At 41.2% G+C, this 13599-nt stretch overlaps 1 protein-coding gene across 4 annotated transcripts in view; it reads left to right on the top strand.

Annotated features, from left to right (window-relative positions):
• The window catches only part of SULF1 (sulfatase 1), a 162666-nt gene that overhangs the window by 84568 nt on the left and 64499 nt on the right, over positions 1–13599 (top strand). For all 4 annotated transcript variants that reach the window (XM_045561945.1, XM_045561947.1, XM_045561948.1 and 1 more), the window contains one exon: positions 9200–9439. In XM_045561945.1, coding sequence (XP_045417901.1) covers positions 9200–9439 — 240 coding nt within the window. The remainder of the gene's footprint in view (positions 1–9199; positions 9440–13599) is intronic.

Below are 13599 nucleotides of genomic sequence, written 5' to 3'. Positions count from 1 at the left end.
TCTCGCTCCTGCTCAGGCTGGTCTCGAACTCCTGAGCTCAAACGATCTGCCCGCCTCAGCCTCCCAGAGCACTAGGATTACAGGCGTGAGCCACCGCACCCTGCCCGGTTTAGTGTTCTTAAATCAAAACCATCCCACCCTCCAGCAGGCTGTCCTTTGCAGCCCATGGACATGCTTCCAGCATGGCCCTTATTCTACCAGGCCCTGCACGCCTGTCCCCTCCACTGGACTGAGATGGACCAGAGGACAGGGGTGTGGTTTGTTTATGTTGCAGTCCCCATGCTGAGACTGTGCTGGGAATATAGTGAGCACTAAATAAACTTGAAATGGCCCCACGGGGTCCTCAAAAAGCTAACACAATTCTCAGAAATAAATACAGTAATCCATCATGATCTACGTCTTCAATATATAGCACTATTTTTGAAATACACTAGGGCATTGTCTGATAAATCTATTTTTAACAGAATTCAAATTTTCAGCCTTCTCTGATCATTCATTCATTCAGTAAATGTTTCCTGAGCAGTTACTAAGTCCCGGCTTCTGTGGGAGGCATATGGATATAAGGACGAAAGGTTGTGGACCAGGCTTTATCAACCCAGGTGTACCTGCCTTTACCTGCCTCCTGGATTTTCTAGCCAGATAACACGATGAGCATTAGATTATCTAATCTTCACAGTAACTCTATGAACTAGCTACTATTACTCTCGTCAATTTACACATGAGAAAAATGGGGCTTAGAGAAGTCATGTAGCTTGTGGTGAGGTAGTAAATTGTGAAACCTAGACCTGTGTTAGGTGTAGGTCCCCTCAGCTGCACACTTAACCACTGTCTCTTCCTTAATCTGTCCACCTACACATGTTTATTGAGCCCTTCCTGAAAACAACCTGTAAATGCATAGTTATGGTCTAACTTCTGAGATAACAGAAGTATAACATGGGCCTTATTTTCTTATTGGCCAAACAAGATGATTATGAACCACAGTGAACCATGGGTAAAATGTTCAGCAAAGACTTCTGTTCTCAACTGGAAAGTTATGCTCTTGGTCGTGGTTACTGTTTGATGGAGACGTTTGCCCATTTCTGTGTAGTGTACTCATAATCCTTCTTAAACATTATTGCTCCAGGTTTTGGTTGTTTTTTGGTTTTTGTTTACTATCTCAACCATTTTTAAATGTACAGTTCAGTACTGTTAAATGTATTCACATTGTTGTACAACCAATCTCCAGAACTCTTCATCTTACAAAATTTGAATTCTATATCTATTAAACCACAACTCCCCATTTCTCTCTCCCCCAACCCCTGGCAACCACCGTTCTACTTCCTGTCTCTATGAATTTGACTACTCTAGGTACCTCATATAGGTGGAAGCATACAGTATTCATCTTTTTGTGACTTTCACTTAGCATAATGTCCTCAGGGTTCACCTATGTTGTAACATGTGCCAGAACGTCCTTCCTTTTTAAGGCTAAATAATGTCCCATTGTATGTATGAACATTCATCCATTGTTGGAAGCTTGAATTGCTTCCTCCTTTTGCCTATGTTCAAGACCTTACTTTCAATGCTTTTGGATCTATACCGAGAAGTGGAATGCTGGATCATATGATAATTTTATTTTTAATTTTTGGAGGAAGAATCTTACTGTTTTTTCTCCATAGCAACTGAAACATTTTGATTCCCTCCAACTGTGCATAATTGTTACAATTTCTCCACATCCACCCAACACTTGTTATTTTCTGTTTTGTTTTGTTTTTTAAATAGTAGCCATCCTAATGGGAGTAAGGTGGTATCTCATTGTGGTTTTGATGTGGTTGGGTTGTGTTTTGTTTTATTTTCTACTTAAACGTAATTTTGTTTGCCAAGTGCTTTAATAAATCTTCGCCTAATGCAAATTTTTTTTTGCACCTGCAATGCTGCAGGCAATTTTGGCTACCGTGCCTCCAGAAAGATAGAACAGACTTAGAAAAGACTTAGAAGAACAATTATGAAAATTTTAATAGAATACTTCTCCTACTGCTAAAGAATAAAACAATTCTACCTCTTTGTCTGGAGAGACAAAGGCAGAGAAGGGCTGCAATTAAAGTTTATGAAACCAAGTTGGAGAGGAAGATACTTTAGAATGAATAGAGGCCACTCCCTCAGCTCTGTCTGAGGACAAATAAGTTAGTCTGTGAAGGGAGGAAGACACATAAGGAACTCAGTAATAAAAGTGATAGAACCTTGCATGTGGGTAACACTTTGTCTTTTTCCAAAGAGCATTCATTCACATTACTAGGAATGAATATCGTCATCCACTCAAGTTCACCCTCCTTGGAGGAAACAATCGGTGGAAAGATTAACTGGCTTAACACAGGGTTCCTTTATTTCTGAATTTGCTTTGTCTACAGCTTAAGAGGTTATTCAGGTTGTGCATATACCTGTAAATGGCTCAGGTCTTTAGAGTAAGATAATGGCTGGAAGATTTACAATTTTTTTAAGCTAAGAGAACACACAGGGAAATGGTCAACATGAAGTTCAGGAGAATGGTTACCCTGAGGAAGGAGTGGAAACCAAGAGTGTCAGTAGCATCCACATTTGATTCTAAAATTGAAGGAAATACAATCCTGTTAAGCTTTGGTAAAGGTACAAGATGTGTTATTTGTTCTGTTATTCCCTATACTTGGAATACTTTATAAATCAGAAGGAAGAAAATCCGGGATGCTTGAGGGAATCCCCTAACTTTCCGAGATTAGCATCAAAGAGATCAGGCTCTAAATCCTTCCTAAATGTCCCTTGGTGCTACTCTGAGAAACAAAACATTGAGCCGATTGGACCATTGATCTGACTCAATATGGTGTTTCTTACATTCCTGCGAAATTGTCTGACACTAACATCCCAACTGAATGTTTCTCTTAGATCATAAGTGGAATGAGGCCATTAATACATGGAGATACTTTGCTTCTTTAAAGCAGAGATCAAAATACAGGGTCTTTAGACCGAAGCTTGCCCACAGGTGGTATTGTTTGACCAGCACAATTTAAAAAATTAAGCCAACATTTAAAAAAATCAGGTGATTTCACATTTTTTAAAAAATCCAGATTCTGCTTTTTTCTGGAGAATTCAGAAGAATGAGGGTAGCCATGAGTTAAATGCTTGCATTCCCAGAAGGCAGCCATCAGTTAGAGGCCTGAACAGGACTCAGGACTCGAAGCAGCCCCCTGTGAGTGGGGTGTGCCCTCCCCAGGACATTAGGATCCCCAGCACTCGCTATTGTTCCCTAGTACTCACACCAAGGAGCAGCTGCCATTAATTATCAAGCCCACACTGCTGTCTTTCTTACAGTTGGGAAAAAGTTCTATAAACCCACATCGCTAGCAAATGTAAAACTGCAAAAAGACACAAAAGCCCTGTGATTTTTCTTATACCTGGCTGCGTTCTTATACAGGGCTACCTCACTGTGTAGCCCTATAGGCATGTTAACTTCCATTCCTGTAAGTAACTAGTCTCAGCTTCTTAATGGCCTTTTAGGGGCTGGGGTGGGGAGGAAATAATGAGTCTAAGTGACCTGGAAACATTCCAGACAGATTTATTATCTTTTCTTGTTCCCTTCTTCCCCCAACTTGTTTTTCCCCTTTGGTTTTAGCTGAAAACATGTGGTTTTTTTTCTTGCCAATTCCATAGTTTGGGTAGAAAAAGATAGACTGTTTTATTGTGTTATTTATTTTCTTGTGCTTTAAGAATTAAAATATTCAATAGATCAATAAAGCTATTTTTAATATGGGAAATACCAGTTTAGTGTTTCCCACTTTACATTGGAGATGACTGTTGGCATGAGAAAATGGCAATGATGTATTTAATACAGACCACTTAAATATTTGAAGCATTAACCTTACATCATCGTAAAACAAGGACACTGACAAACAACCCTGCACAATTAATAAAAATCGTGTTTGCGCATTGTTGTCACTCATCAAACCATGAACCCTTGCAGTCCACGTAGAGGTCTGTCTGTCTTGGAAGCCAGGTGTGTATAAATCCCACATGGCTGGGACTTTCCTAAATGATGATGATGATACTTATTATTGAGTTTCTGATTCTGTGAGTTTTTCTGGACATGATAAACAGTCTTGATCAAAATTTTAATGTTTAATAGTACAAACTATTGACCAATCCAGTGCTAAGATATAGGAATCAGGAAAGGTAAAGCTTTGTTTTAAAGTTTAACATGTCACTGAAGTAATTCAGGCTCTCTGTGGGATTTTATAATAGTAAAAAGTCATTCAGATTAGCGGGATATTTTCGACCTCCTGACCTTTCTCACACAGATGATGGGGGAATCAAGTAGTTGGAGTGTGTCAAATGGTTTCAATTCCTCACCATGGTTCTGTCTAGCGCCAACCTATCTCTTGCTCCATCCAAGGAGCCTGGATTTTTAACTGTGCCATGACTGCACACATGGTGGCCCTTGCAGCATTCCTGAAGGGGCCACTTCTCCCACTCCCAGTCACTGCTAACCTCTTCAGCTTCTTGGTCCACAGCTGAATGCTGTCACAGCATCCCTCGGCCTGCAGGAACAATGGCAGATGTCCCAGGCCCAACCTGGAACTCTGGCTCTAGGACGGCATGTCTTGGTAGTCCTGGGACTCAGCTGCTCCTCCAGCCCCATCAGCAGGGCCCCCTGGCTGGCCAGGCAGACTGACCGCGCCACTTCAGAGCATCCGTGTGAGGCTCTCACCTCACAGCACAATTAAAACAATAATAAAGTTGGACTTTTAGCTTGGGGGAGGGGGCAGTGTGTGAGGAGAGGGGAAGAACTGATAAGCCAACCTCGACATTGTATAGAAAAGGTAGTCCATCTTTCTCCTCTAACCCCAGCTTTTGGAATCCGGATGTAGATTCCAGACAAGAGAAGATGGACAAGGCAGGAGAAAACTTACTGTGGTGGGGTTGAGGGGAGCACAGAAGAAATCATAGCTGCAGTGACAACACTCCTTGCAGGCAGTACTTTGATGGCATCATGCCATTTGGTCCTCAACAACCCTGCAAACCAGTCAGGAGCTATTATGAGCTCCATTTTACAGATGGGAAACACACCAAAAGAGGTTAAATGACTGGTGCAAGCTCATCTGTGGCAAAATCCAGATGTTTCCCCATAAATTTGAGTCCAGGGCTCTGTCTCTTCTCATTCTTCTCCTCCGGAGCCTCACCTTGTGACTCTAGATAGGAGTGTTCAACCTTAAGCTTCATATCACTCCTATAAAATAATTGTTCTAGTAACTAAAGAACCAGCACTATTTGCAGTTTATGCACCACAAGCCTAAAGCTTAGAGAAGATAAGAGCTTCAGCTTAAAATGAAAGTGAGCCTTTCCACCTACATATAGGATAGAACGTTGTCCCATCCACTGCTCGCAACAGCTATGAATGCATAATTATGAGTTTTATTGCAGAATAGTTTTTGGTACAGTTTGCCAATGAACAATCAATGGTGCAATCACAGTGGGAATAGATACAGTACATAAGCAGAGTTATTGACTCTGCCTGTATTATTCATTGCATAGCTATAAAAAAGAAGGTGCTTGGTGCTTTCCTTACTGGTACACACTGACACAGCAGAGCGAAGAGGTTCCGATGCCTGCACTCCATCTTCTGTCTCTACCCAGAGAATCCGCAGAGATCAGAGGCGACAGTCAACACCAGTGTGGCAGTCAGCTGCCGGAGACAGAGCTCCTGAGAGCATTCCAGCCCTTAGGAGGGCACGAGGCAGGCATTAGTGTCAGTCAGTATCTCCCCTGAGGCCACGTGAATCAAAAGATGAGACTGCTGGAAGTGAGGCCTAGCTTGACTGCGAGCAGACATCATTTCTGTTTGTGTCTTGAAAATGTCAATGTCACAGTCAGGACACAGCTTAGAAGAGCCCAAGACCATAGTTTCTGGGGCCTTGCATTTGCCTCTGCGCTCTGCCCCTGAGAGTCTGTGTGGCCCTAGGCACGTTGTTTAACCGTCTGCACCTCGGGCCCATCGTCTGTAGTATAGGAATAATAGCTAATAGCACCCACCGCAGAGGGTTATTGTCAGGATTAAATGAGTTGAAGCATGAGAAGCACTTAGAAGAGAACCTGGTGGAGAGTAAACCAATGTTTCCTTTTCCTGTCTGTGATATACCTTACAGCCTTGGCAGTGGTCTAAGCCACTTATATCACTCAAAAAAAAAAAAAAAAAAAGGCACCCACTAAAGTCACTTCCAGCTCTAGGCTGCCCTGATTCCGTGTCCCACCTAGAATACTTCTCCAGGCGTAGTTCACCGACAGGCAGCTTCGGCTTCACCTGGGACTTGTTAGAAATGCAAATATCTCAGGGTGTGGCCAGGATTCTGTGGCTTGGCATGCTCTTTGGGTGATTTCTAAAGTTGGGTAAGTATCATCTCAGAATCTTCTTTACTGAGAAACTTCAAGCCAGACGCCCACTTTCAAGAACCCCAGTGGTGGAGCTGTGTTGTGAACGGTGGCTGGGGGGATCACATGTCATCTTAGCTCCCTTTGACATGTGGACTGGCTGGAAGCCGGGCATTTGGAGGGATTGTTCAGGATCTCTACGCAATCCGCTCAGTTAATTAAGAAGAGGGTGATACTGAGAGTGAGAGGAGAGTCCTGGCTGGGGCAATTCCAGCCATGATGAATTGGGCTAAGTGTTAGCCCCAGTTTTTATATTATTTTGACTTCAAATCAGAGTCGCACCTCCATCCCATATTTGCAGTCCAAATGAGTCTGTAAACTGGAGATTGCTGCGTTTGATTCAGGACCTTGGAGGATCGCCTTCAGCTACATTTTTTTTTTTTTAAATTTGAATCCAGCTAAGTCTCATAAAGGAAACTCTGAGAGGTCTTTGAAATAGACTATTGGGCAGTGAAAATCCACCAACAGTGTTTGCTGTTTTCCCAAAATTCAAGATACTACAGTAAGTAACCCCTACGGATATTCTAAAGAGGAGAGTAAGTGAACAGACAAGATCAGCATCACCTCTCACTGCCTTTCCACTCCCACATCTGTTTATCTGTTTATCTCCAGGATGTTTCCCCCCATGATCAACCAACACAAATATAAAATGCATCATTTCTAAAATGAGCTTCTTTGATCTTCTATAGAGCATATTCCTTTTTAGTTACTTCTTCACCATCAGTAAAACAATTAGTTTCCAGTTTTCTTCTCATGATGAAAACTTTGGGGTGTTAGTTAACTCACAGCCTTCTGGTGCGTTACGATGTCGCTTGGATCTGCTTCTTAGGGTCGCTCTGTCAGAGGCACAGCGCAGTCCAGGCTCTTCTCCTTTCAGGGCCAGATGGCTTCCACGACCTCTCGGATGGACCAGCGTGTTCCCTCTTCAATCCAAACACCACCACGGCAGCAGCAATGCCTCTCAGAGACTTCTGCAAAAATCATGTCATTCATGCCTTTGACGAAGAACCTATTCTGCCTTTAGTTTGTCTACTCTACCAGATCTGAGCATCTCTGCCCAGTCTCCGAGCTATTTGCTAACTCTGTGCCCCACATTTCATTGAGCGAATTCTCCATATTCCTTTTCATGCCAGGAAATCAGTGCACCGTTCTCATCCCTCCACTTGCTTCCTCCCACCTCCAGGGCATCGCTCATGCCATCCTCCCCATGCCTCCAACAGCACGCTTCACCCGTCTGACATTTTCTTCCTCTTTTCCTTCCACTCGTCCTCATTTCTTGCTTCAGAACTCTTAAGCCTTCACTCCAGGTGCCTTCTGTCCTTCTATGTATTGCTACCACTATATTCACATTCTTACATATATGTTGCTTTACAAATATTCCCAAGCAATATTTATACAGAGGTTCTCATCTGGAGAGTTTACTACTGAAGACCAGAGGCAGAGAATTTTCCATTTCTTTTGTTAATGCTACACTTGGGGGATCAGCCTAGAGTGCTGAGGTTGATAGAATGTTCAGCATGAAGTGGGCACTCACGACATGTTATTTACTGACTACAAAAGCTTGCCTGATCCCCTGAAGACAACTAGAAGAGAAAGAGCAGTTAGAAGGGCTTCCAGGTGAAGCATATTTTAGGGAGTTCTAATGAGACCCAATTAGAAACCTTCCTTCGGTTCTCATATGTGTCATGTGAACAGTAAAAGCCAGTATAGGAAGAAATGGGACTAACTGTGGCTTTTTGGATTGTCGCACACTTCTATTCTGCTCTGAATGCTTGCTTGGTTTGCATTACGATTTCCTTCCTTACTGGAAAACATGGACTTTCTTCCTTTCTTTGGAAGAAGTGGGACCAGTTGGAAATCTGAGGCTCTGAGATTCAAATGCAGTGGGCTTGGCTGTAGTGCTCCGTGGTGCATTTCTTGACAAGTCCTGAAAAGACTATTGAATTGTGCCTGTGCTTTTCTGCAGTCTTTGGATGTGTTTCAGCTGCAGTGTTTGGCTGGATAGAGTAATCGAAATAGGTTTTTTCCCCTTCTCCCTCAGCAATGTTATGTTGCTATTTCGTCCTTACAGTTAAAATGGAATATATTACAACCATGTAAATGCTTTTGAATGCAATAGAATCATAGCTCTTTCAATAGGTCAACAACCAATCTTTAGTTATTACAGGTGAGCAGGTCAAAATATAAACTGGTTACGCTGTCCTAATAAAAAAAAAAACTGGCAGACATTTGCTGAGGTCGCTAGAGGATACCAAATTACATTGAAGATCTTTATTATCAATATTAAAATAAGCATTTGGGTGGGACTTTTACTTAACAGGGAAAACTTTTTTCTCTTTTCTTTCATATGATTAAAATGCTCTATCTAGTAGTCTCTGCAGTGTCACTAGCATTTGCATGTGGGGTGGGCTGGAGGTTTTGATTTTTTGTGTATCAGGCTTTTGTTCTCCAGGAATCTTCAAAGGGCTGCTGGCCTTTGAGCCTGCTCCATATCTAAAATTCTAGCTTTAATTATCAGATTAGCCTGCATTTTTTTTTCTTTGTGATTAAGGAGAGCAGTGTGTTTATTATTCTGCAAAATGCTTGAGATGGTAGGATCCCAAATGTCAAATTTCGTTCTAGAAATGAGAGCTGATCAAATTATAGACTCTTTCAAGCCAAAGGGGAGGGAAATGAATAAATCAGGGAAACAGAGGCACTGCGTGGCGCCATATAAATGGGCATTCGTGTGCTGCACTTTGCTAAATAACGCTGGCATTGTGCCTTTCAGGGTCCCTGCAAGTCATGAACAAAACGAGAAAGATTATGGAACATGGGGGGGCCACCTTCACCAATGCCTTTGTGACTACCCCCATGTGCTGCCCGTCGCGGTCATCCATGCTCACCGGGAAGTATGTGCACAATCACAACGTCTACACCAACAACGAGAACTGCTCTTCACCCTCGTGGCAGGCAATGCATGAGCCTCGAACTTTTGCTGTATATCTTAACAACACTGGCTACAGAACAGGTAAGGGATGACATTTCTAGCCCCATAACCTCTGGTAATACATCTTAGACACAGGAAAATGCTTTGTATAATGAAATACATCATGTTCCAATAAGTCTCTAAGTGAGTAGTCTAGCATTTCTCTTCTCTGTCAGTATCTTTCCCATCTCTTACTTTTCACTCTGAACAATGTAACCATGAGAGATCCCACCGAGAAGAATAAGAACAATTCCAGTGGACACAGTATCAAAGTATTGTTCTCATCAGAGCACCTGGCGGTTGGAATCTTCCAGGATAACTTAAAGTGGAAGAACTTTTGTTCCATTTACCTGCTTACCTTAATTTCCCAAAGCACCAGGGATCCTGGCACAACTTGAGGCTTTTCTTAGATGTTGGTAAATTCCTGCTTGTTGTTTCAATGAAAAATGTTTCCAAACAGCTTTAGTACCTACCCCCGGGTATGGGACATAGTAGATGATTAACATTATTTATTGAATTAATGAATAACTGAATGAATAAACTGATATACTTATTGATTCATTTATTTATTCATTTATAATTAATATGATTTTTTATTTTTAATTATTATGAGTAAATAATAGCTGTATATCTTTACAGGGTACATGTGATGTCTTGATACTGGCATTCAATGCGAATTAACCAAATCAGGGTAATTGAGGTATCCATCAGGCATTTAACATTTTTTTGTGTTAGGAACATTCCAATTCCACTCTTTTAGTCATTTTAAAGTATACCCGAATTTATTGTTATAAGTATATAGTGATTATACTCACTTTTTTGTGCTATCAAATATTGTTCATTCTATCTATCTAACTATATTTTTGCATCTGTTAACCATCCCCACTGTATACCCCCCTCCCACCTACGCTTCCCAGCCTCTGGTAACTGTCATTCTACTTTCTGTCTCCATGAGATCAATTATTTCTAATATTTAGCTCCCACGTAAGAGTAAGAACATGTGAGATTTATCTTTCTATGCTTGGCTTCTTTCACTTAACATAATGTTCTCCAGTTCCATCCATGTTGCTTCAAATGGCAGGATTTCATTCTTTTTTGTGGCCGTATAATATTTCATTGTATATATGTACCACAATTTCTGTATCCATTCATCCGTTGATGGACACTTAGATTGATTCCATGTCTTGGCTATTGTGAATAGTGCTGCAATAAACATGAGAGTGCAGGTATCTTTTCAATATACTGAATTCCCATCCTTTGGATTTATACCCAACAGTGGGATTGCTAGGTCATATGGTAGTTCTTTCTTCGGGTCTTTGAGGAAACTCCATACTGTTTTCCATAGTGGTTGCACTATAATTAATTGGATTTTAAAAGTTTCTTTAGCTTACTTAAGTCATGGTCATTTTTAGGTCTCAGATGTTCACTTCTATCTTCCAGAAGAGGACGGCATCCTAACTGCTACACCTACTATCATTGTTTAACATACACAGGGCAAGAAGAGGTTTTGGTTAGCTGGTCTTTTGAAAACTGGGGATCTCTTTCAAGAGGGGTTGGGAACATCATGCCAGTCTTTCTGAGAAAAAAGCAAGGCTCCTTCCGGCAATGTTGCCCCCAAAGCCCTATCTTCCCAACATGTAGATGCTGTCTTTGGGTTTGCAGAGCATTTCTTTGCTGACAGAAGGGCTGTGGTGCAAAAACAGATTTGTGTTTTTCAGCACCACCTAGACTGGGTCATAAAAACTAAAGATATTATTAAAGCTTGTTGGAAATTATTTTCAGGCCTATAAATTCTCTATTTTGAAGATTTAAAAGTAAAGGATTTCACATAAATATTCTCTTAATCTCTTTTTAAAATGAAATTAACCTTTCCCACTGGACTTAGGAAGCATGCAGCCATTTGCTTTATTTCAGAGCACCCTGCGGGCACTTACTACTTGTTATTTATGGATGGAAATATTGATCGTGCATATGATAGGACTATCACTCACAGGCATCTCAAGATCTCTACCCAGAAGAAGCTCATCCCGTGAATCTCAGGGGTGTTTGCTTATGTTTAGGGAAAAAAAATTAGGTTACAGAGAGGTTAGAAAGTGCCTCATCCTGAGTGTGTTTTCTCACATTAGTGATTTAAATTTATAGCACCTTTCATCTGAGGACTCTAAAGCAATTTGCAAATCCATCAAACATCCCTGTAGGATTCATAGACGACAAATGCACTTGGCTCTGTTTCATAAAGGTAGGGATTTCAAATATCATTTGACCGGCTCAGAAACAGAATCAGAAACAGTTCCCTGGTGCCTGGTTCCTGATTTTGACCACCAAATCGTGTTTTGCTCATGGGAAGTGTGTGGACTCAGTGCCTTTCAGCTGTCAGGCTCCCTAAAATTTAACCCCTAGCAGCAGACATGGAGAGGAAGGGTTGGGGCCTTCACATATCCAGAGTGATACGGATGGTGTCGTCGTAAGAAATAGAGATTCAGGGTGAGACAGAGCCCACCCTGGAGTTAAAGCAGTCAACTAAGGTTTGCTAAATCAGGAAAGGCAAGAAAGAAGGGCATTAGCTTTTGTTGTTATCTCGTCTAATTCTCATGTCAACCTTAAAAGAAAGGATTCACCCATGTTACCACTGAAGAAGCCAAGACTCGGGAGGGCTATCAAAGGTCACAAGCTAGTCAGCAGTGGAATGAACTCAGCACCTCTGACTCCAGTCTTTCCTCTTTCCATTATGCTATTTACTGACATGTGACTCTATCCTGCCTCAGTCCAAAATGCCTGAGACAGGCACCTACAACACAGTGGGACACAGAACAGTAAGGACCCTGGCAAACAGAAGCAAAGCATAGAAGTAGTGAAAGTCAAGGCAAAGGCTGGCGTACAGCCTGCTTGCCGTGGAGTTGCAGGGAAAGGTTGCTACTTTGGAAGTAAGCGTCTGGATGAGAAAAGCAAGAATGGAAACACCACCCATTGTAAAGTTCACTGGGTCACCAGGACAAAACAAATCAGGCCCATCTAAGAAGGACAGTGCATTCTGCTACTTGTCTCAATGATGCTGTGCTGTATCCACCCTAAGATGGATTAAAGGAGCTTGACTAAAACCCAGAGATAATTTAGTTCAATTTCCTTATTTTTAGAGGAGTAAACTTACACCCACAAGATTAAGGGACAGACTTGACATTCTAATGGGAAGAGCAGGCACCAGGACCGTGGTCCTCAGGGCTCTGTCCGGTGTTTTGCCCTTTCCCGAAGAGTGAGGTCCAGGGTGAAACAAGACCTCTCGCCCTAAGGCTTACCTGAGGAGGACGGTCGCGAGCCTGCTTCAGTCACGCGTCTTCTCCTGGAAACCAAGTCTGATTCCAAAGCCAACCTTCTTCCCAGGGGTTTAGACACTTAGGTAATAATGGAATTTATAGAAAGTCATCCTCCCAAATAAAAGGAATTCTTTGAGGGAAATAAGGATTTTCCCAAATGCTTAGGAATAGAAAAAGGATAATATGGCCTCAAGAAAATAAATTTTGATTTGCCTATTAGTAAATCAGAAAGACTAAAAATTGGAAGATTAAAATAGTAGTGATAAAGAGCTATATAATTTAAAATTATCTTTGATGGGAAAACATTAAAGTATTTCAGACAATTAGATGGAAAGATGTCTTTGTGACAATAGTTACTGATCCAACCATGGACAATGACCCATCTGAAAATAGACAAATTAGCATGTGAGTGACAGGCTTCTTAAGAAATTAAGAGAACTGGTGAGTAAGTATTAAACCAGTGTAATTATTTATAACATACTAAGCTAGTGGGAAAAAGCTGGTAGGGAAAAAGCTGATGTATAATATTTTATTGTTTTCCTAATAATGAATTTATTATTTGGAACATTTAGCTGCAAACCTAAGAAAAATAATGAAGAAAATAGAAATACGTATTATACGTAAACATCCATCCAGAAAAAAAGCAGCAGTAAGTTTTACAAAGAACAACTCAAAGAAGACAAATTACTAGGAGGCTTATTTTGGGAGGTGTCCAGCATCCATGGATTTAAATGAATTGAATTGATCCAATATTATATTTACCATTGTATGACATGATTTTTCTTTTACAGAACTGAGGCATATTTTTGGACCGGCTAAAGCCTAAATTTTTCTAACTTTACTCATGGAAAATATGAGTCTACAAGGGCTTAAATGTTCAAGAAGGGGAAA

This window comes from Lemur catta, chromosome 9 (assembly GCF_020740605.2).
Source record: "Lemur catta isolate mLemCat1 chromosome 9, mLemCat1.pri, whole genome shotgun sequence".
Lineage (NCBI taxonomy): Eukaryota > Metazoa > Chordata > Mammalia > Primates > Lemuridae > Lemur > Lemur catta.
This window is presented reverse-complemented; position numbering and strand designations above follow the sequence as displayed.